At 37.7% G+C, this 25,118-nt stretch overlaps 1 protein-coding gene across 1 annotated transcript; it reads left to right on the forward strand.

The window, feature by feature from the left end:
- Positions 1 to 19,396: 19,396 nt before the first annotated feature.
- On the forward strand, positions 19,397 to 20,701 carry LOC149960488 (uncharacterized). The gene is made up of 2 exons (XM_090179613.1): positions 19,397 to 19,456; positions 19,652 to 20,701. The coding sequence occupies exons 1-2, from the start codon at positions 19,397 to 19,399 to the stop codon at positions 20,699 to 20,701; spliced, it is 1,110 nt and encodes a 369-aa protein (XP_090035739.1).
- The last annotated feature ends 4,417 nt before the right edge of the window (positions 20,702 to 25,118 follow it).

Genomic DNA, 25,118 nt, shown 5'->3' on the forward strand with positions numbered 1-25,118 from the left:
GTTAAAATTTGGTATTACCTTCAAACGTTGATCATCTGACGTTCGGAATGGTTCTAAGTTTGAATTTCGTGTTCTTTGCCCCTCGTTTAAATTCCTAACATTTAAAATGTCAAACCACTTATTGAATATTTCAATAAACTTGATGGTTTCTGATACCCCACTATTATCTACAAATTCACACTTGAGAGCATTTGCCATCGATTTGCTGAGTGTTTGTGCTGCGTATTTTACTTTCATTTTACTGTACGCTCCCGGATAAACATGGTCATGAGTTATTTTGTGAAGCATTCGAAGAGAGCCACTTCGTTCTTGTTCCCTTTTATATACTTCAATTATGGTACTCCAAAGAATGGGGGGTCCTTCCGTATCACGGCTCAGCGTCGACAGCGCCACTTCACGGAAATTACGAGCACTATTATTTTATTATTATTTTTTTAAAAAATACCTACGTTTAAATTTTTTTCCGGAAAGCGTTCATTCATCGTTGCGGTTTTTTATGTTTGTAAATATTCAAATAAAAACAATTTGGGGGAGGGGGGGGGAGGGGATGGAAGTGAGGAAAGTTATTCTGATTTTGTTTTTGGGGCTTTTTTTTTCGCGCTTTACCGATGTTGATATATTAAAAAAAAGTATAAACATTAAGCCCCAAAGGACGAAGTAAAGTTGGTAGGAACGGAAATTAACGTACCAGCCAACTAACCAGCGCGGGGGAGGGGGGAAAGGAGGAATTAATTCGATAGACACACGTTACGCGTATAGGAGGTACGCGTAAGAGGTCTGCGTAGGAGGTAATTGGCGTGGGAGTTGCGCCCGTAGGATGTTTTACGTGTTGGAGAAACGCGTAGGACGCTCCCAGGTCCTGGACAATCCGATATTTTTGTAAAGGCGATTTAAAACCCTCCAATTGAACCACCCCCCCCCCCCCCCCCACCTCTCTGCCTCGCGATGACAAGAACCCTTTCCAAAAACGACAACTCTCGATCCCCCACCTCCTCCCCTCTCTAGAGAGATAGAGATATAGAGAGAGAAGGATTTTTTAAATCTATAAGAATTGTGATATTCACGTAAAATATGAAAAGGGGTTGTATATATATATATAAATATATATTACAGTGACGCGTATAATTGGTCGAATGGGATTTTTTTTTCAAGTACTTCCTCGACGTTGTATCAACCGACGTAATCGTTAAGAATAAACTGTACGTTTCTGGGATATACTCTCGTGAAAATAACGTTTTTCTGTCATTCTTATAGGGTTCGATAGTTTCGCGTTTCGAGGCATATTAACGGAAATCGTCCGTGCCAATTATAACCATATCTCGAATACGAAACTAAACCTTATACTCTGTTAAGTATCGTGCTTCTCGGCCTTATGACTAATATGAAATTGTGTTCTCGGTTTTCCGGGCGTTACTTCTCGGCCACTTTAATTTTTGCACGCGAATGGGGGGTGAGATGAAAATGTCGCGATTTTTTATTTGGTTGAAATGAGAAGCTGATATAACTCCCAAGTTTAATTGTGATATTGCTTGGTACACATATGATCTTGAATAAAGGCGTGCGTTTTATTACTTAAATTATAAGTTAGCTCTGAATTATCTCTTCTATTCGGGGAAGGGGGGGGGGGGGGAATTACATGCGTAATTAGTGCCTATTCTTACTTACCTACACGCGCTCTTGCACCCGTATCGACCCCCTCCCCCCCCCCCCGCCAACTACACTTATATATCTCGGGTTAATACGTAGAGAGAGAGAGAGAGAGACGTACCGGGGGGGGGGGGGGAGAATAATCTTACCCCCCCCCCCTCCCCCTCCAATTTCGATATTTGAAAGGAAAAAATATTGAATTAGGATATATATGTATGCGAATCTATTTTAATAACACTCCGCTTAACTTAGTGTACTCACGCACAGAGCCTATTACCACACATAGAGCATAGAGAGCGCAGAGACGAATGAAAAGAAGAAGAAGAAAAAAAGCCAACAAATTAAGGAACGCGCGCGCGCTTTTTTTATATATATATATATAGATGGATCAGCGGCATTTTAATTTTAGAATGCTAATGAAAGTTCTTTCTCAAGGAAAAGAACGAGTAATACAATGGTTGCAAGAACGAGGAATTATCTTATCGGAACTCAATTGCGATATTTGTTCTCAACCAACGACTCTGTCCGTCGATTCGACGAAGGCGACGACCGATGCTGCTGGTGATAATGATCGTGGTCACGGTTGTGGTGGTGATGATGGTGATGATAATAATGACGTTCATGATGGAGGAGGAGGAAAGAGAGACGCGTTCTTCAGGTGTCAACGAAGTTCCAATAAGCAACGCCATTTTTTTAAACGCAGTCTGTTTTCCAATTCTTGGTTTTCCAATCACAAATTTGGAATTGACAAAACCCTAATAATCACCTACATGTTCGCGAACGGGCATACCAAATACGAAGACCTAATTTTGGAAACCTCCGACGAGAATACCCGGACATCGACGGAAACCGTCGCCGATTGGCTAAGCTATTGCCGAGAAGCGTGCGTGACGTGGCTAATCGAACATTTCGAACAACGCGGTAAAATAGGCGGCCCGGGTAAAATCGTGGAAATCGACGAAACGAAAATTGGCAAAATGAAATATCATCGAGGACGCAAAGTCGACGGTCATTGGATTTTAGGCATGATCGAACGCAATGAACCCGACGGCGTCGGCGGCGGCGGCGGCGTCGGCGTCAAAGGGCGATTGAAGCTTGAAATCCTCCCGGAGAATAAACGCGACGCCGCGACTTTAACGACTCTTATCGAAGAACACGTGGAAAAGGGAACCACCATCGTAACGGACCTTTGGAAGGGTTATTTGGGTCTTTCCCGAATCGGATATATCCACCAAACGGTGAACCATTCCGAAAATTTCGTCGATCCGACCACCGGCGCTAACACGCAAACGATCGAGTCCAACTGGCGAGCCTTGAAAAGAGGATTGACTCGAGGTGGAATTCCGGACCAAAAACTCGACCTCCATCTCGGTGAATTTCTTTGGCGACGCGAGACGCGTCGACGAAAAAAAAATCCTTTTCTCGGTTTTATCGAAACGATAGTAAAAGTTTACGATCCGAATTCTATAGAGAAGCGTAGTAATAATAATAATAATAATAATAATAATAATAATAATAATCATAATCATAATATTGAGTGGGAAGAGCGAGAGGATAATTGGGGCTCCGGGAAAGAAATTGAGCCAAGTACTAGTGCTGGTGGTAGTAGTAGTAGTAGTAGTAGTAGTAGTACGTCGTGGAGCGTAAACGTCATCAACAATAACAACGACGCGGAACTAGAAACTGAATTTGAAACGAATGTTCTTTACGAAAGCTTCAGAAACTATTCGAAAAGGCGTAGACGTAACTAATGCGAAAAATGTTTAAAATTTCCTCCCGGTTTAACCACCATCACCACCACCTATTTTTGTTAAAAGGTATATATTGGATAGGATTCAATTTTAATCTCAGCAGAGAGGGGTGGGGTGGGGCGGGGCGGGGGTGGTAGCGGTAGTTAGTCGTAGAAGAATGTTTCATTTTTTATTTGTTTGCGTGTGTGTATGTGTGTGTTTGGGTGTCGGTTCCAATTTTTTGTTTAGTTTTTTTTTTGGTAATTTTTTTATTTTCATTAATGTAAGTTTCCATTTTTCTCCAATATGCGGCGCTTATATCGATATAGTTTCCGTTTTTGCCCGATGCGTGGTGCTGTATACTCGGAGCCGCTTACCGGAAGAAATCCCAGAAAGTTCGGGTTTATGAATTCTTCTTTGGGAATAAAAAATATTTGACAATTATACTTAAGAGACAAATTGGCAAGCCCAAATATACCTCTCCTCGTAAGATATATCCTGTGCCGGCTTGGAAATGAGCGGTGGTCACTGGGTCAAAGACCAGTTTATTAATTGCTTGGACCATTTTTTTTCACTGGTCCAGTTTCCAGTTTTTTTTATAATTCAAAATTATCTACCGTATTATTAACCAAATGGTCTACGTGCCCACTTAAATAATTCAAGAGTTGGAAGTCACTGTACAAATAGACCAGTTTAGAAATAAACCTTTATTTCCAAGCCTGATCCTGCGATATTTTATATTTGCGCTATAGGCTTTATTATTAGTCAACTAATTACATGGGAAGAAATAGGAGACGACTTTTCAATTTCTACGATTTAAGGTAGCAAATTTTAGCCGTTGCGCAGGGATAATTTTGAACGAGTAGACAGCTTTCATATATTCCATTTTTAAAAACTCGGACGACGGTAGGCGACTGATATATAATCTTCGAGCTTAGAAAAGATAGTTGCCAGGTATTAAAGTAGATGGCGCTAACTATGTGTAGAAATAGCAGGCACCTTTTGGATATGAATGTTGTTTATCTGAAACGTTCAGCTTTTATATCGCCTGAGTTTTGAATGAGCAGACAGCTTTCGCACATTAAATTTAAAACTCAGTCGGTAGGCGGCGATACTTCTGACCAAAGTTTCAACTACACGGGAAGCCTGTGGGCCCATAAAAGTCAGTGGCTCAGTGGTTAGCAATCCGATTGTTAAAATTATGTAGCCCGGGTTTGATTACTGGCTACGACCGAGTTTTATATTAAAGTAATTAATAAATTAATTAATTTTAATTTAAGTTATAAATATTAAAAATATTATAAAATAAATTGACGTTGATACGTTTATGAAAGCGTAAAGGAAAACGGATTTTCGGCCAAAGTGTGTTTTTCTAAATATCTTAGTAGCGGAATATGTGTGTGTCGGTGGTTTAGTGGTAGAACACTCGCCTTGCCAAGCAAGAACGCTTCGAGCTTAGGAAATCTAGCGCCATCTGCTTTATTATTAGTCAATTAGTTACATGGGAAGAAATAGGAGACGACTTTTCAATTTCTACGATTTTAGGTAGTAAATTTTAGCTGTCGCGCAGGAATAATTTTAAAAACTCAGACGGTAGGCGACAGATATATAATCTTCGAGCTCAGAAAATATAGTTTCCAGGTATTAAAGTAGATGGCGCTAACTATGTGAAGAAATAGCCGGTGCCTTTAGGATATGAATATTGTTTATCTGAAACCACGATTTATCTTCACAGGTTAGAACTCGGTGTACTTTCGCCTATACTAAAGAAGGGGGACCGTTACGTACTGCAACTTTTATCCCCATTGGAATTATAGGTTTCCAAGCGCCACCTTCATTGCGAAAAAAATACTAATTATTATTAATGTTATTTTCAATGTAAGCATAATTTAATAATAGCTAAAATAAAAATTTATGTTTTAAAATAAAATTTTATTACTCATTAAAATTATATTTTAATTATCAATAATTAAAGTTAGGATGCAGGTGGCGCTACTAACGGGCCCCTATTCCTAAGGCGCAAATAGCTCGAATTTTAAAGAAATAATTGAATTATACAAAATATTAAGACCTAAACATTTCATGTGTTTTATATTATTACAAATAATTAATAATATTTACAGAAAACTGAAATGAAAATGTAAATTAAAAGAAACCAAGATAAAATAATAGTTTCAACAATTCGTAGATAGATGGCGCGTCGAGCGACATAATTTCCCTGGGCCGCGGGATTGCAGTTCATAACGCCCCCTTCCCCCCCCCCCCTTATATCGCTTTTGAGTTCTAACCTGTGTAGATAAATCGTGCTGAAACGTTCAGCTTTTATATCGACTGAATTTTGAATGAGCAGACAGCTTTCGCACATTCAATTTAAAACTCAGTCGGTAGGCGGCGATACTTCTGACCAAAGTTTCAACTACATATTTGATCCTTCGGAGAGTTAAAAAAAATTGTAACTTTGTTATTAATTATTAGTAAATAATAATATCTTTTGACTTTTATTTTTTATTTTTTTTTGTATTATTATACGTTTAATGGTGTAAATAAAAGAGCATTCAATTTGCAACTTAATACGCCACGTGATATTATAAAATGTAACTTTTTAAATGCGTTTACGGTATAGTTAATTTGGCTTTGCGTTATGTATTTCCACTTTGAAATGTGAGGTTTTGGGTTTTTGGAAAATCAAATCATTTATATTCGACAATAATCGCAATCGGGCCGTTCTTTTTGGTCCGATTTATACTTGTACGCGGAAAATTGATATAAATCACATGTCACGGCATCATCGACTTCGATATTTTCCAGTTCTTCTTGACGTAAAGAATGCAACATATCTTTAGGGTGTAATAAACGACCATAATATTTAAAAGTGTTGATGATTAAAGCTATGAATTCAGCTATAAGTTTGTAGTCCCAGTTGCCGGCTTCAATTTGATACGTACCCATTTTCAAATATTCTCCATTTGAGATGATTATTCTGTTTGAGATTTTATCCAAGTTTTTAATAATGCGATTCAAACTATGATTCGGTACTCCAAAATCCACGTAAATAAAACTGTAAAACGTGTCAGGCGATCGATCCGCAACATTGTCTTCCATAGATATAGGAGTATCGTAATAGATATCATTAGCCTGAAGCCTATTGCATTTGCGCGCGGCCGTACACCAAGGAGATCCTTCTTTAAACAGCATAGATGATACTAATTTTGGTATTTTAGACACATTCGAGTCGATAGTAATAATCATGTTGGAAAATTACGATTTTAACTAAATTATATAACGAGCCACTATATTATACGCCTCGAAATTGGTCTATTTCAGAACACACAAAAAAAAATAGAAAAACAAAGGCATGGCTACCGCGTCATTTGCTATTGCCTTGCGAGATTTGGGAGTCGCTTCATCATTTGATCCTAGCAAGTTATCATCATCTACGTTGAAAAGCGTAGCGTCTCACGTTAAAACGTTACAACGGAATAATATACCACTGAATAAAGAAACGTTAACCACAAATACAGTTCAAGTGTTGAATGGTTTAAGAGATCGTCGTGGGAAAAAATTACAAAATCAATATAAACGGCAAATTGGTATGACCGTAAAACGTATGTATCCCGATGTAGATATAAATTTAAAACCTTTCGGAAGAGCCAAAGATAAAAAATCGACGCGGATGGCTTCGGATGAATTTATGTTAACGATAAAACGTATGATAGAACGCGCATCCGTGATTATAAAACTGGCATACGAAACTACTAGCATCGACGATTTAGGTATGTACGACGCGTGTTTGGTAATTCTTTTATCTATTTCCACTAGTCTGCGTGTCTCCGAGATTGAGCAGTTAAAAATGAAACATATGATTACGATTGAATCTAACGAACCAGTCGGCATCCGAAGTAAAGGAAATAGAAACGTAAGAGTGATCGCTCCGAACGATTTATTATTGAGCCTATTTACCGCCATAAGACTGCAACGTCCAAAAGTTAAAGAGTATATCGACCAAAGAAAGTACGATAGTAAAACGAAATACCAAAAAAATAAACTTGATCAAGAGTATATTATAATATCTTCCGAAGCGTACATGCGAAAAAAATTACACGAGCTGGCTGCGTCTTTGCTTATACCGAATATGATCTTGGGTTTTACAGTGTTCAGAAAATATATTACAAGCGTGTTGATAGAAGGTGGTGGTCATTTAATAGCTCAATCTTTAAACAATCATAGTTCGGTGAATACAACATTGGACCATTATACTGTGGTAGGGTCGGCCTCTGCCGAAAAAACGTACGCTAAACTGGATAACTTGATGCGCGATTTGATACCTACACTATCAGAGGACGCTATTATTGATCCGAACTCGATCGTAGAAAATAATGACGACGTAGAAATGGAAAATGATTACGCTGAGGGGTCTTCACCATTCAGAGCGGATGGGTTTCCGTATCCAGACACCCCGGCATATACGCCAACGTATAATTTCAATTATGAAACTAATTGAGAAAAAATAAATAAATATATATATATATATATATATATATATATATATATATATATATATATATATATATATTCCATATATACGATTTATGGTGGTTAATTATTTTTCATTATATCGGTCAACGGCTTCAGTTATAATTATGGCCAATCTTCTGCAACCCGCTTCATTCAACTTGAGAATTTGGGCGGGACCCATGTTGTTTCCTAAAGTAATAGCGATCCCAATTTTAACAGTTTGCTTATTCATATGTTTATTAGTCCCATCTAAAACGGCCTTAATAGCTCCGTTGTCAATGTTTAAGTGATTAATTACGCACATAGCCGCGCTCGTATTATCCCAAATACTCGAAGATGGATTCATTAAGTTAAGAATTTTTACGAAATCTGTATATTTGGTACTCAACAACTTAGTCACTTCATCGATTGGGATTTTTAATGGATCAGGACCTAGTATAGTCGCCAATTTAATATCATCTGATACATCGCCAATATCCGGCGATGATGGATGATTATTAGAGTTTATTGCGTCAATAAACAGTGATGGTGATGCGGTAGTTTTTGTCGATCGACGCGTAGAAAACACATCTTTATCTGCGGTCATAGTTTTATTATTGGTCGTTGTACAAGAGTCTGCATCGTTCTCCGGAGAAATTGGAATGAAACGAAAATCTGGCCAATCAGAGGGGATAAACGGAATATAATCAAATATCGTGTTTTTCGGTAGCCGAGACATAGTGGCTGGCAGATTAACGATAGAATAATCATTTGGCTCGACTTTAGTCAATAGCGGTCCTTCATGGTATTTATAGACATCCTTAGTCGCTTTTTGAAAGTTAGTGATTTGCGCAGGTTTCTTCTTTATAACTAGTTGAGCAAAGACACTCTGCTCCGCGAGGAAACTGTTTTTTAAATTCATATTATAGTTTCCGTATAACGACAATATGCAAAACAATGCCGAATAACTATATCCGAGTACACTATATATAAATTTATATATATATATAATTTGCAATTAAAATTTATAGAGACAGTATCTCGTCGGTTATTACTCGAGACGTAACCATAATGTTTTCTGATCAAGAAACGATAAGTTTACTCGATTACGAGTTTAGTGATCCGGAAGATGAATCAAGTGACGATCAAAAACCACAACCGGTACTAGCCGCCAAAAACCTCCATACTGACGTACAGGCAACTTCAGAATGTAATGAATTTGACAGTGACGATGACGAAGATGACGGCATTAACGTGATAATCAACGCCAATTCTGATACGGAGGAAAGTATGAGGTTGCAGCGCGTGTTGAACAGACCGGATACGATGTTTTCTCCGATTCACCAAGTCTATCGAGTGAATGACGGCGATTTGGAAATAAAATCAGAAATCCAGCGATTAGTTCGGATATCAATTAATCCGGCAACAAATAAAACTATAACGGTGCTAGTGCAAAATCAACTAATATTGGTACCAATATATACGCAAATATCAAATCGTCTAGCATCTCATATATGGCCGATGCATAAGCCGTACCTTAAATACGTCATACCGTTTTTGGACGATTTCAACAAGCATCTTATGCAAACACATAGGACCGAGACTTTTGCCTTTTTTGGAGCTCGTTATAAAAAACCGTGCACTATTCAGCAAATGATCTGCGACCCAGAGAAGAATTCGGACGCTACAAAAATTAAAAGATGCAATACGGCATTGTATAGATATTGCGACTTTGCCGTCGTCATTGTATCGAATGGAAAAGTAGTCGAATGCGCTATTCACGGGGCTAAAAGTAATATTAACGAGTTAATAAGAGTTTATCAACCGAGACGTTTGTATTATAACGCCACTCCGGGCGACGCTTTAGATGTATTTATGAATTATCAATATCAACCGTTTTACGAAGCTGCGAAAGACATTTTATTACCGATTAATATCTATAAAGGTCAGGGCTCGTTTAATACTTTGGCATTTTGCGAACGACAAGATCCGTTTTGTTCCTTATGTATCGCGTTGCGAGATGTCAGAGGGTTTTTAAACTACGCTCATATCCCAAGAGCTATAAAAATTCCGCAAACAATAAAAGGCGTACGACCTATTCAAAATATCGCGAAGAATTATCGAATTTCAAAAACGAAACAGCCTACGCGTAACGCTACAAAGTTACGACTTACTTTGGCTAAAAAACCCATCGACCGTCGATGGAGATCGCTTCGAGTTGCAAAAAGACCATACGACCAATCTACGCAAAGATATGTATAATTTTATGAACCACGTTATGATAATAAAAATATATACAAAATTTCACATTTTTTTTATTTTTAAAACAGAATATCGTTTCATTCGTTCTAAACTTTCGTAAATGAGAAATTTCGTCTTTAACATCGTCAGAATAATATTCGTTATTATCACCATACTCGTCGACGACGTTATCATTTACATCGGATGTTCCGAGGTGTAGTTGCATTTGAATTTTCACATTAACGATTGCATTTAGGGCGTCAGCCGCTATATCGAATTGACAAATATCAGAAATTGTATCGGGTTCGTTAGAAAGAAAAACAAAACTACGTTATATTTATTTTTTTTATGCGAGGGAGGGATTTTGGATTGTCTTTATTGCGACGTGATTGTAGACGGAAGCGACATATTTGGTGGTGGTAAGGGTGATGTATTTTCAATATCAGACTGTTCGTTTACTATGTTTGGTTGTAAGGCTGGATATTCGATTTGCATATTATTGTCCATAACTGATGAGTCAACATTGCAACTTAAATTGGGCTCGATTATTGATTTTTCCTTAGACCGTTTATTACCGTTACTACTACTACTACTACTAATACTACTACTACTACTATCAGTGTTATCGATACCACTCAATTGAATAGGATTCCGTTTCTCATTTTGACTTGGAGTTGGGCTTGGGCTTTTATCTCGACTTCTTTTTGTAGTCCGTTTAAATGGTCGCTTTTCTAGCCTGGCATCATTATCCTCGGCTAAATCGATCATTGGTTGGTCGTCATTCAGATATTCAGCTACGTCACTGAAATCATCATCACCCCCCTTTATTCTAGCCAATATATCTAAAAGTGTTGGATCGCGATATTGTTTTCGCATTCCTTCTTCATTTGCGGCGTCAGTATATACTTCAATTGCTTTGTTTAAAGCGTTTTCCGTTTTGTTTTGAATCGCAACTATAATATTTAACTTGTCTAACTTGTTCATTAACTTTTTATTAGTTGATTGTATTTTCGGGTATTCATTAATTATCTTGTTTCGCTCGTTTTCGAATCGTTCCCTTTCATTTTCAAATGTTTTAACTACTTCGGCGAAACGTTTTTCAGAATCTACAGCGTCGCTTTCTAGCTTATTTATTATTTCTTTAAGATTTAGAATTGCAGCCTCTAAATCATTTTTCTCTGCGTTTAGATAAGAATAACCTTGCAGTTGCGCGTTTGCACGAGCGAGTTCTTCTCTCGCTCCGTGTAATTGAGATTCAAAATCATACTTCGTACGATCATATTCCTTTACAAGCGCCTCTTTCTCCGTCGAAACAGCATTATATGCGTCATTAAGTTGAGACAATTGTAAATTTAATTCCGTTATTTGAGTCGCCGCTTTTTTATCATTTTGTAAACCAGACAGGTAAGTAATTTGCTTTATTTGGCTGTCAATCTCTCGGGCTTGTTTGTCCATTAATTTTTTCAAATCCCGTTTACTTTCTAAAATATGCTTGTAGTTTACCAAATAATCGTTTATTTTCGTAAACGCGGCATCTACATCCACAATTTCGGGATTTAGTGCCCTTACAAGGCTTATTAAGCGAGCATTGCTTTGACCAATCGAATTTTCAGCGTTTTTAACTAAATCGTCTATTTGTTTTTGAAATTGAATCTTCTCTAAACCGGCGTCTGTTTGGATTTTGATTTTATTTTGTTCCAATTCTCGAATCTGGCGTATTAAATCACCGTTATCTTTTACAGTTTGCGTATGCTGTCGTGTCCGATCTTTCAATTCGGCAATGGTACCATGTAGTTTTTGCTGCTCGGTTATTAATCGTTGCTTTTCAACTAGCGAATCGCTCAATTTGGTTTGAAACTCGCTCTTAGTAAGATTATTTGTTTGCTGTTCAGTTGTACATCGCCGCAAATCATTTTCTAACGTTCTAATGGTATTTTTAGTCTCTTCCAACTGTCTATTTAAGTTGCTAATTTCGGTTTCTAGCGATGCAAGTTTATCGCTTTCGGTCCGTTTGGATTGTTGATATTGCGCGTAGATTTGTTTTACGAAAGCCAGTTCCGCGTTTACGGCTTTAACCTTTTGCCGGCACTCGTCATTTTGGGATCCCGGTGAAAGTATAGAAGCGAATATTTCTTTTACTCGATTCTGTATATACGCGATTGCTTCGGCATTCGATATTTTATTTTCCAAAGATACCCTCGATACTAATTTAGGCAAATTACCGTAAGTCGCTTGTAATATTTGTTGTATATACGTATTTATTCTCTCCATAGCATCCCGCTCTCACCCCCACCCCTAAGTGATTATAAAAAAAACAACTATAAGAAAGTTTACTATTTTACATGTATTTTATTAAAAAAAATTAATTCGAAAATAACGTAATATATTGCGTGTGTGTATGTGTGTTTTTTTTAATCGACACATAACGCTAGAAAACTAGCCATTTGATTTTCATCTAACGTAACGTTATCCGTCGCCGCGAGCTCGTTTAGTTGCTCGTTGGCAAATTCATATAGATCGAGGCATTTATATGGCGAACACGCATTGACACCCGACGACACGTCGGTGGGTTGGACTAATGTTTCTGTAAACGCGTCTAAACGATTTTGAATGGTCGAATTTTCGAAAGCTCGTTCGGATATGGGATATTTCGACAAACTAATAACGTAGTCGTTAAATTTCGGGTTTAATTTATTTCTGAGATTATAATACATCGCCATATTGTATTCCTGCAGCAATAAAGTAAAGAATACGTATTTTTCAGCATCGGTAGTTAATTTATCATAAACTCCTCGCAAATCTATTTCCGGTACGCGATACGCCGAACATAACATTGCCGCTCCAATTCCGGTAACGCACGATTGAGCAATGTCTTTAACTAGCGATACATACGTGGGGACAGTTTTGCTGTTATAGTAGGGTGGCAATATCGCCACTTTAGCGTCGCATGACATTTTTGTCCAAGCTAATATATCATTCGCGTTTGGAAGTGGAACCTTGTACGCGCCCATCGATAAAACAGGGCCTACCATTTGACGCAAGATTAATAAGGCTACGCCTTGTTCAATTAAAGTCGGAGCGTGCAACGCAAACGAAATGGCATCATCCAATTCCACCATACGCGCTGTGCTTTCTATAGCGGCTTCAAAATCTGATACGTGGCATAGTTCTGAAATTGCAATTCGGGAGCTCTTTTTACCACGATAATATATATTTGGAAATACGATCATCCCGTCCGGTTGAATATAATGTCCCGATTTAAAAGGGAACGTGAGAAAAATTCCAATAAATTCGATCGGTACTTTCTTTTGTCGGTGTACGTCTAAATTGTAATAGTAGTCGATAAATTGCTGATCAGTTGGCGCTTGGAATGTGTTGCGTATAGGTTTTAAAGATTTTACGTCATATTTAGGCACAAATGAAGTGTCGTAAACCAGATCACCGTATTCTACGCGATCCTCGTAAAAAGCGGTCGTCGCTACATAATCGCTAAAATCGGATCGAAACAGCAACGTCGCTAGTCTAGCTTGCCATAAAACATTTCCTTCCAAGTTTTTCAAACACGTCGCGTTTAACGAAAAGAGTATATTTTGATACAAGTACGAAGCGAAATCGGTGTTTTCGTAATAGTTGTACACCGTTTTATTATCAAAACATAATCTTTCAAATTGAGCGATATTTGCCGTGGAGATCGGAGCAACATCTAAAATATAATTATAAATCGGTGGTGCTTCCGGGATGCGCGCTAGTATCGGACTCTTAATAGGCAATAATATATTGTCCCCTTTTACAATATTTATCGTTTCGAGTAGAGACCTTATTTTATTTTTAGTGAGAGCGTCGTGGAGATCGCTTTCAACGTTAAATAACTTGAGCACTTCGTCTAACGCTTTATAAATTTTACCCTGAATGATGAAATTAATATACGGATGCCTGACGACTGCGGCAGCTTTTTTCTCCAGAAAAGTAGTAGGCTTACCACCAAATACTATTCTTTTTATTATTCGCTGTCTCCTAAGTTCGGCGTTATCCGCGAACTCGCGCCTGGTTACAAACATGGTTTCGACAAACGAGGACGCACTATATACCCAAGAATTCGAATCGTTTATAATTGAATTTTGTCGCGCCACTACCGACGAGACAACCGTGCAAGCAATTTCACCGATATTGGAATCTCTTAAGCAATCGGGCGTATTAAGAATACTAATGAACGATCCATTCCATATCGAAGCGCTGTCGTGTCTACGCGCGTATATCCAATCAAAATCCCATTTATCTCAAAATTTCGTGGCTAGATTCTTGGCACTGGTCGGTTTGAAAATTCGAGTAACACCTAATCACGTAGGGTACTCTAACGATTCGTACGTTGCTAAAGTTATCGCGAATAACACAAAACCAATCGATACGGTAACAAATTTAACTATGAAATCAATGCGCGACGAATTGCGAGAGAGCATTAACGCGGCGGAAATATATACGAAATCGTGCATAAATGTACCGTCGCTATTCAAAATTAAATTTACTCCGGAATTGATACCGAAACTTATAAACGCTCAAAGCAACTTATGCAGGACTATAGAAGAAGGTAATCGTCAGAATGGTAGAAAAATAGATCCATATATTAAATCACGAGTCCGATATTAAAAAAGTCTACATAATTTTTAGATATTTATTACATTAATAAACGAAGCCATATAAATAAAGTCTTGAAAAATAAAATATCGACTACTTTCTCGGGCAGAGATGCTAAACGTCAAATATAACGATCATATAGCGGCATTAAACGTGGTTTATTTTGGAGGGTTAAGTGTCGTTGAAAAAAAAACAATGTAAAATACTCGCCACAAATTTCCATTACATTTGTGATGCGGGTTTCTAATTTAATTTATTCTACCTACATATTTTTTCAATGGAATAAAAAAAATGCATTAATTTTTATCGGGAACCAGATCTCGATCTCGAACGACGCCGCGTAGAGGTTCGATTGGGACTTTTAGTGCCTTTCTTCGGCGGACTTGCTGATCGCCCGCGTTTACTCGTCAATGATTTACGTCGCTTCTTAGTCCCGGTGTTGGTTTTAGTTCGGCGACCAGCGGGACTCCTACTCCGACTCCGGCTACGACTACGTGATCGACTACGACTAAGTGATCGGCTACGAGAACGAGCCATTATTAATTTTTCGTTTTCAGTTATATTGTAATTCGTATAGACTATATTACTTATATAATAATAAGTAAGACTCGAAAATGGTGTAGACGAATATAAGAAGCAGGCAGCGTATGAAGGTTCAAATAGCGAGTACACTATAGGCTTAGTAAATGTGATCGACACGCTATTGCACGTCGCGGAGGGTAGCCACGAATGCAACGTTGATATGACGCGGTGTTTCGCCTCGAAGAAAATCGAACTCTCTAAATATTTCAACGCTATAATGTCTGGTTCGCTACAACAAACTAAAACGTCCTCGCTATCGTGACTGTGGAGTTCTTTATTAAATTTTGTACACTCGTAACTTGCAATTCCGTTTTCACAAGAGTACGCCAATGATGTGAGACCAATATCGACGCTTATTTCAAAATCTCGCGGTAGTATTTCATATTGCTCTATAATATAGTCGTGTATCGAGTTTAGAAACTCTTTCTTATCTATAATTTTCAATTTCATCGCGTAAGTACTCTTTCATCGCTAAATATATGGGCGTGATAAGTAATCGATAAATTCATCATCGATAACGCAGTCTCAGGGGGGGGGGGGGGGGTTGTTTAAAAACTTGAAACAAAATGAGCTTCGATAATAAAAACGAAAATGAAAGTAATAACGTTAAAATTAAAACTTTTCTCAATCACAAAAAATCCGATTTAATTGTCGGCAGCGAATTATTAATTAATTCTAAAGGACCTGAGCAATCGAATCAACTTACCAACGATATAAGCAACGATTCAACACCAAATCCAACCACCTCGGGTAAATTTCGAAGCCAAAACCTAACTAGACGATTGCGCAACGATCTAAAGTTTAAAAGGCAATTACGAAGGATCCATTTATTGGTCGATACGCCAATTAACTCAAAATTAAAGCAATTACAGCACGACCAGTTTTTATCGCGAAAGAAAAGGGCGAAGCCGTTAAAAATGAAAGCGGTGACGAATTCTGGCACGAACACCGAATTATTGATATTCGCCAATTTAAATCATACGGATAAAGATACCCTTATTGGCGAAAACGGCGGAATCGAGGCGTTCATCGAGCCGAACGTCAACCTGAAAGATATTGATATCGATATTAACGAGTATAATATCACCCAGCCGATCATCGAAACGAACCAAATTATCGAACCTATAACGGATTTCGACAATCAGCGCGATGAACATGACGGTTTCTCCAAAGTAGCGCTTGTAAATATTGCGAGCAAAATGAACGCCTTGTCAGCTACGTGTGATAAATTTGAACGGAGCATTGCCGGCACTTTAAATGCGTCGCGTGATAAAAATTCCGGGAAATATAAAATTTTAAAATGTTTAAAAAAGATCGCAAGATATAGCAAATATCCGTTGTTTTGGGGAGCTACGGGGATAGGAGTTTACCTAACTATAATAAACTGTCTACAATTTATGGGGAATCTCACGTGGATAGTTGCAGCTTTCGCTCATTTCTAAAGTATCAACTTTTCAAATTTTATGTAAACGCTCATAATAAAACTTTATAGCTCGATTTTATAAGTAAACAAAAAAATTACGTTTTATTCTAAAACATATACGCCGAATAAAAAGTAAAACGATTATATAAATCAAAATTGAATTATGTATGAAATCACACATATATTATTACTGTTATATAATATTGTTGAGACATTTATCGCTTATTTTTATTTTGGTTACAACTTCGATATAGTTCGATCGCGCGCCGATATCGGAACCTTTATTAGTAGTTTGCATCGCTCTACTTCCTTCGTTCACGTACGATTTTTGTTGATCGAATTTTGCCAGGGCAGTTTTTGGTCTCTCTCCGGTATACGCCGATAGCGGTGAGTGAGTATACGAGGACATATTTGTTAAGTTTTTAGTGGTTATAAATTGTAATCCGTAAGTTAAGTATATCGCCATAACTCGAATCTCGTCGGCGGTTTTCGGATCAAAACTATCTTTACTTAACACGTAACACCAAGTAAATTTTACATAGTTACTTAAAAACAACAAAACGTTGTACATAAAATAAGGAAGCTCGGAACAAAATATAACGCAACCGTTATACTCGGATTCTATACGATTAATTAATGTCGAGGTATCTTTAATCGAGTTTTTGGTTTTCGAAATATACGCCTCATAAATGCTGTCGCGTACGCAAACTATTGACGCGGTCGGAATGTTGATATCGAAATGATGGCTATGAAATCGAATCCAAATAAAATCGGAATTAGTATACAGTAAATCAATTTTAATTATAGGCGATATTCTGTTGATAATATCGACTCCAATTTCTTTTTGGAGATGTTTAACGTCCAACGATTGTTGAATTTTATCAGCTGAAATATACGCGACAATATCCACGCCAAACGCTCTCGGAGTGGGACCCATAAAATCACTTTCGCAAGCTAATAATTTGTCGATGATCGTCTTAGCCCCCGGCTTCGATATCAGCTTTAGCGCGTGACGCAAATTTAAATCGCGACACAATAGCATAAATTGGGCGATACCTTTCGCTTGCGGTTCGATAGTTTCATCGCTCGCGACTTCGATAATACGCGATGCGAGGTAGTTTATATCCTCGGCCAGACAGCGCTCGGTATTGGATCGACGTGAAAGCTCCATTATGGATGTATATATCCAAAGACTCTATTTCCACGAATTTAGGGTCGTCGGAAGTATTCAATATTTCACTATACTTGTCGTGAATGTCTATGCTAATGACGTATAGAATATACAGTTCTTTGCTTTCTGAATTAATTATAAATGGAGATACGACGATATTATTAGTCGCGTATGATTGATTCGACATCTTCACGTCTAATGCGTTCAAACGAAAGGGTGACAGGGGTTTTATATTACCAAATTATGGCAAAATATACATAACTAAAGAAAAAAAATAAAAAAATATAACCGTAACGCTCGCGCCAAAATCAAACATTAACAATACAACGAACCGATCAATCATCTGTAAACAAATACTCTTCGATATCGTTATCGCCCGCAATTTCCAGCGGTACATTAAGCATTTTATTATTACTAGAGTGTTTCCTTACGTTAAGTTTAAACGCGCTATTGCTACTATGATCGTATTCTCTCGGATATTCCGCCGACACCAAATCTATAAATTCTTCCGTACACGCGTTTAACTGAGTGTGTTTCAATTGATCAAAGGTCGTCGTTGATAGCGTTAGCTCTTTGTCCTGTAATCGCTCACGATTTTCGTCCTCGAAACGTTCACTCGCAATATCATCGTCGAGGAGGTGCAGATTATTAGCCGAAACTACATCATTTTCTTCAAACTCGACATTGATATTTGATGTTTTATCTTGGGCTTCAGTTTCAATATCAAGAGTTAAATCTGGGTTCCCTAAATGAGTTGGTCTATCCGCATCGTCGCGTTCGTGGACGCGCGTTGATTTATCGTCCTCAATTTCGTAGACGGGGATATCATAAAATTCCACGTCAGAATCCTGATCCTCCTCTTTTTCCTCTTCTATTTCTTCTTCTTCTTCTTCTTCAAAATCGATAGAGCCTCCGTTGATTCGACGATGCTGTTGTATAATAGCATCTCGATTTTGAGTTCGAATGGCTCGTTGCTCTTCGGAACGTGCCGCTCTCGACGACTGTAAATTTATTTTTGGTGATAACAACGTTTTAACCGATACTTTATTATTAGGTGGGGATGATGACGATGGAAATAGTCCATTTCCGTCAGCCACCAGTATGGACGTCGGCAATGGTGGTTTTTGCCCATTAGATTTTCCAAAGTCTGTATATTTCTTAGGTGGATTCGGTACCATTAACGGCTCGCTCACCGAAGCAACGTTAATTTTACTATACTCTCGGATAACGTTGTTATTAACGCCACCAACAAGTCGCTGTTTGAACGCCGCGATCGACGTGCCTAAAACGCTAACTGCTAAATTTTTCATAACAATAACGTATAAATTGGGTTTAAATTTAGATTCGGTGTTTTGCAAGTAGGCTAACTCGTCTTCTTCCAATCTCACGGATATATTATTCGGATCGATATAATTTTTCATTTTGGGCATTTTTTCCGTCAAGAATTCTAAGGCCGCTTTAGTCGCTAGCTTCGACATGATCACCGGCAACTCTCTAATAGATAACGAATTATACCTATTTACTAAATCTCGCAAAGTTTGTAAGTCCGCATTTTCGATATCGATATTGTTTAATATTTTAGACTGTTTGCAACTTTGATATAGAGCCGCTCGAGTAAACGCGTCGTCCGAATTCATTATGTACGATAAATTCAGATGGCGATATATCCTTTGTACCGTAGTATTCTTTATAAGTATAGTGTTTTTACTATATACACTATTTTATTATAAGTTCGACAAAAACATTGGAAAACGAAACGACGAATTAGCCGAAAAATTAAGAGTCGGGCCTTTAGCTACGCTATTAAATGGCTCTGGAATTAATAACATACCGGGTTTAAATATCATATCTACAAATCCAGAAGTCGCTAAAGCGAATAATTGCGGCAAAGGTCCCGTTTACATTGGTCAAGATGGATCCAACAACGATTGCGTTCAAATTTGCGCGAATGATTCGGCGTCGGTTTTAAAAGTCAAGGAGGACGAAACTTACGTATACCGTACGACATTATTGAAACCTGGCGCTCATTGTATTACGGGTCCACGACCAGAATGCGATATGCAAACTACATACGCTATGATGACTATAAATTCGATAATCTGTCGCTCTAAATTTCCAAACATTATTGGTGGTAAATTAGGAACGACCGTAGTAGCGTGCAATAATAAATTAATAAACGATCCTCAAAATTATCTATGGGACTACAAACTAAATCGGAAATTTGACCCGTGGACTTCGATAATTACCGATGAAAATGAAATTTTGAACGATGGATCGTACCGGTTCCGATGTAAATTCAACGGACAAGATATACGGGGCAATCGATACGTCGAACATCCATTTAATCGCTTTCATCCATTATCAAATTATTGCGCAGACCTAGTGTACGGAGCTCACCCTGACGTCAAAACAGTATTTAAAGATGGCGACTCTTTCGAGTGCCATTGCGGAAATCCGGAAGATACTAGAGTTTGGAATATCTATCCTAATGATAAAACAAGTCAGTGTTCCAACGTTGTCCAATCTGTTAAAACTGACGTACGAAATAGAAAAATAATAACTGTACCGTATAAATGTTTTACTTTGTATTCCACGTTGGAAGACGTAGGCAATCATTTGCCGTGCCCCAACGATCAGTTTACTCGAGAAGGTAGTCAAATGTCATCGGTGTCTATAAAATTTACTAGTAACGAAAACGCTTTAATAGAACACCCAATGTACAAAGATTTCGATTCCGACGACAAAGGCGCGTACGTACATTTAGGTAGATTGATAGCTTAATATAGAACATTCGACCGTATTTTTTTTTCTTAGCTAATATTTATCAAATTCGATATTTGAATCGCTAGGTACGTTTATACATAAATTATCACCCGATACGGCTTGAAATTGAATTCTAGAATCTTGTATAGTTTTACATTTTTTTACCGAATATAATTTAGAATCTTCTTCGTCGCTACTGCTAAAGCTCAATACTCGACAAACTCGCTTCTTTACGGGTGTCGATCTCGGCGCAACTTCTCCATCACCATCATCCTGCGATGGGGAGGGGGGGGGGGAGGAGGGGGGAAAAGTAGTGATAATTTTGTTAATTTATATACACACTCGATTGTTAAATTTGGTTTTATTTTGTATACGTACCAATGTTTCTTTTAACGTCGCGATTCGACTCTCAGCAAGTGCCGGACACTGAGGTACAATGTAATTTTTCTGACGATTCTTTTTTAATTTTAAGTTTATACTAGGTATATACGTCCCGATGTACTGTTTGAAATTGTCGATAGCTTCGTTCAACGTAATTGATTTCGCCCACGCAGTTATTACGCCCTTCGTGAAGGTATCATCTTGTCTTCGCATCGCGTATAAATAATGACGAGTCGCTAAGGCGGTATCCGGCCGCGGTATAGTGTCTTCGGTCATTTCGCCCGTAGTAACGTACTCTACGTACAGCTGAATCATCTTCTCTATGGACGCTAAATCGAAAGAGCCGGATGAATCCGCGGACGCGCGTTTAATAGTTCCACCCGAGCGAATTCCCAGTGTTAAAAAACACGCGGCAATTTCATTAACATCGGTCAACGCATTTATAAATTTTATATCATTCGGTACGGCGTTAAACATTCCATTAATTAAAGTTTCAGTAAACATTGAAACTGTGAAATCCGTTCCGCATAATGCTACTAAGGTTCTGAAACTTAATGGGTTGTACATTAGTCGTTGCGCGGACCCATCGAATCCTATAGCGGTGATGGTCTTACCGATACTTAACCACATACACGAATCTGTCAATTCAACATCTAAGGGATATACGAAATTGTAATCGTGCACGATGGTAGATTTGGCGGCATTTAAGTCCTTGGAACTTTGGTCCAAAAAGTCGCTTACAAAATCGAACTGCTCCTGGTTTTTAATATTTGGTAAGTGGCCATAGCAAATCGATAGCATGTCGGTATCGCCGGTAATAAAAACGTTCAATTCGCGTGAAGTATTTCGGTTTTTATACATTTGTAACTCCGCTTCCCCGTAATCCAACTCCACCATCGTGCAATTATTTTCGGTACAAAACATTTTAAACGTACTCCGTATCAATCCAGCGTCAAATTTAAATTCCGGTCGATCGGTAACTTTGTTCGCGACTCTGGTTCCATCCATATAAACTAAGACTTTTTCGGCACGTCGACCCAAATACAATTCGATCGTGGAAATCATATTTCGCATGTAGTCGTACGATGTACTGGCGATAGCTTCTTCGGCGTTATGCTTGGTCAGATTTTCGTCAATCATTCCTTTATATCTCATCAACTCGCCATCAACATAAACGTTATAATTCTTAGGCTTGTTTTTGTAGAGTCCTCGTTTGAAATATGCCAAAACGGTCGATCCATTTTTTATCCCCATCATATATCGGCGGTCGCAGCGAACTTTTTTTTTGTAATTTCTATCTAAAATATAGTATAGTTAGTTTATACTATTATACCAAATAACTGCAAACTATTCAACAAGGCGACAATGTCACTGTTTAGTTGCACGAACCAAGTGAAAAATCCACCAAAAGAGATAAAATGTATTTTTAAACAAGTAAGCGCGTGTCGAGACCCCGTATTCGATTTACTATGTAATGGGCACGCTCGATTGTTTGGGCTTATATATAAGCCAGCCAATTTTATAGACGGAGATAATAATGCCTGGAATAAAATCGTAACTTACGTCTTGTCCGATTCGAATCTAAATATTCCGTTGTTCTTGGATTCAAGCGGGAAAGTTTTAATGAGCGAGGTTCATTCTTTCGCTGTTAATGTCGCTAGCTCAAATCCAGGCATCAATTTTGGAGAACTTAAAAACGCAATCGCATGTGGCGTTGGTTTAGAAGTATACGATAGCCACTGTAGGGTCGGTAGTTGGTTAGACGAGCCCACGACGTACGTTATAGTGGAAGACGAAAACAAAAAGATTAAGTATTATAACTCGTTACCTAAACTTCATAAAATATTGTTTTATTACGCTACGCCGGGTTTGATTGATAACGATATCGATGAAATTCATACGGTCAACATTGCTAACGTTTCATTGTCATCTCATTCATCCAATCGTTCGTACCACTTTACTATGACTAAAAAATCAACGATGCTTAAATTGGATATAACTAAACCGAATAGCGTCGCTACAGCCATAGTGTTAAACGCAATTATAGAACCATCAAGCGAACAACAAGATCGCGTCTATAGACCAATTTATAACAACCAAATGTGTTTTTAATTATTCGGTAAATGGATGGTTACGAGATGTCATCACGAGTGCTGAAATCTGCGTATTTTTTTATAAGTTATTAAGTCAGAAAATATTGGTCTAATAAAGTTTTTTTTTGGTCCTATATAGGAAAACGGATATTCGAGAAAATCCTCCCGTAAAATTGAATCGTGAAGGAAACAGCAAAGTTTTATAGTAAGCTTCAAACGCGTCGTAACACCGTAACCAACAGCTCGATGTGTTATTTTTATTTAACTAGCATTTATTCGTATAATATTAACCAGAATTTTTTAAACTAATCGTGATTACTTTGTAAATATTAAAAAAAAAACCATCAAATCGAAAATACCATGGCGAGAATATATTGTCAAACTTTTAAACCGCCTCTAGGCGAATTACGATTGCATACGTATGCCGATCATAAATCTAACACGATACTGTACGAAGCCCTACCATTCGCTCAAATATTACAATATCGCGACTCAACTTCAGCGATAATCCAAACCATTCCGAGACATTGGATTAGAACAGCGGCAAACTTGAACGTATCAGAACGAGTCAAAAACCGAACAATTAATCCAGCAACAATATTTACTCACGAAAGTGGTATACAGCTATTAATAGATTCGTCGGAAATAAAATATAAGCGATCATTTTCAATTTACGTTCACGATTACATCTTTACTCCAATACGAGAAAAGACAAACTCGGTAAATAATGAAATTCTATTCCAACGCCAAAAGACAGTATGCGACTATTCAAAAGCATTTATGGTGTTTCAAAATAAACAGCGAAAAACGAAACAGCTACTTCTCGAGTTGGAACGGAAAATGCAAAGTTTAACAATTAGATTGCAAAACCTAAACGATTTAAACTTGAAACTAATCAGCTCCAACGACCGATTAAACGACGCTATCGATCATTATACTGTAATATAGCGGGTGTAGTTATATAAAATATATATATATATATATATATATATATATATATATATATATATATATATATATATTTATGTACACGATAAATAAAATAAAATAAAATAAAATACATTTTTGAAATATTTTTCTTTAATATATCGATACAAAATAAGCATTACACTGCAATATTGTTTTGGGGAGAGGGGGGGGGGGGTGCGATACGAGTTTATTCTTATTATTTTTTGTATCTTCGCTTTGTTTTTTTTTGTAGGGGCGAGGGCTATTTTGTTAACCACTTGTTCGCGTACGTTATTACACTATCGAGATGCATTTTATCTCGATCGTGTTTTATAAGTAAGTTGAAATTTAACAAACAGATCGTTTCAACCATACTAATATGCCATCTTGTCTCTTTGAGGTACGCTTTAAAGATGGCGCTTTCGAAGAATTTGTGCTTCGAAACGTCGACGCCATTGTTAATACTGTATAAAAGTATCAGCAGTTCGTAATTTTTAAATTTTCGATCATATTTAATCCGTTTCGAGCATTCGACGTCGCTAAATCCACATTTATTCACAACTTTCCGAAAATTAATCCAAGCGTTAAAATCCAGCTTTTCGAATTTCGTATGAAATAGTATCGGGGTTCTGAAAAGCCATTTCTGCATTTCGTCGAAAGCCGATGAAAAGTTATCGCATATTCTCGTCGCGGATACCAACAAATCTACTAAACATTCGATAGAAGCGCCGTACGTCATATATTTAGCCCAATGTTCGGGATGGTGATCATTGAGCTCGTAGTGCGTTTCGACCGCCGCGGTCCAAGCTCGATCCATCGAATTATACGGACTCAATATAGTCGGAGTGGAAATTATCGGTAAAAACATATCTAAACATTGCGACCCGATGGGATAAGAAGTCATTTCTAACACGCGGTGATGGTTCACGAACGATATACGGAATCATTTATGTTTCTACACTCGCGAAGGTCGGATCTTTTATACTCCTAAATATCACCCAATACGAACTCCC

This window comes from Leiobunum rupestre, chromosome 1 (assembly GCF_980474605.1).
Source record: "Leiobunum rupestre chromosome 1, qqLeiRupe1.1.hap1, whole genome shotgun sequence".
Taxonomy (NCBI): domain Eukaryota; kingdom Metazoa; phylum Arthropoda; class Arachnida; order Opiliones; family Sclerosomatidae; genus Leiobunum; species Leiobunum rupestre.

Bases quoted from the DNA above. Each gene is read 5' to 3' on its own strand.
- LOC149960488 (XM_090179613.1), top strand. From the start codon at position 19,397: ATGATCACCGGCAACTCTCTAATAGATAACGAATTATACCTATTTACT. The intron at 19,457-19,651 runs GTTTGTAAGTCC...TTTTATTATAAG, and splicing joins TATTTACTAAATCTCGCAAA to TTCGACAAAAACATTGGAAA.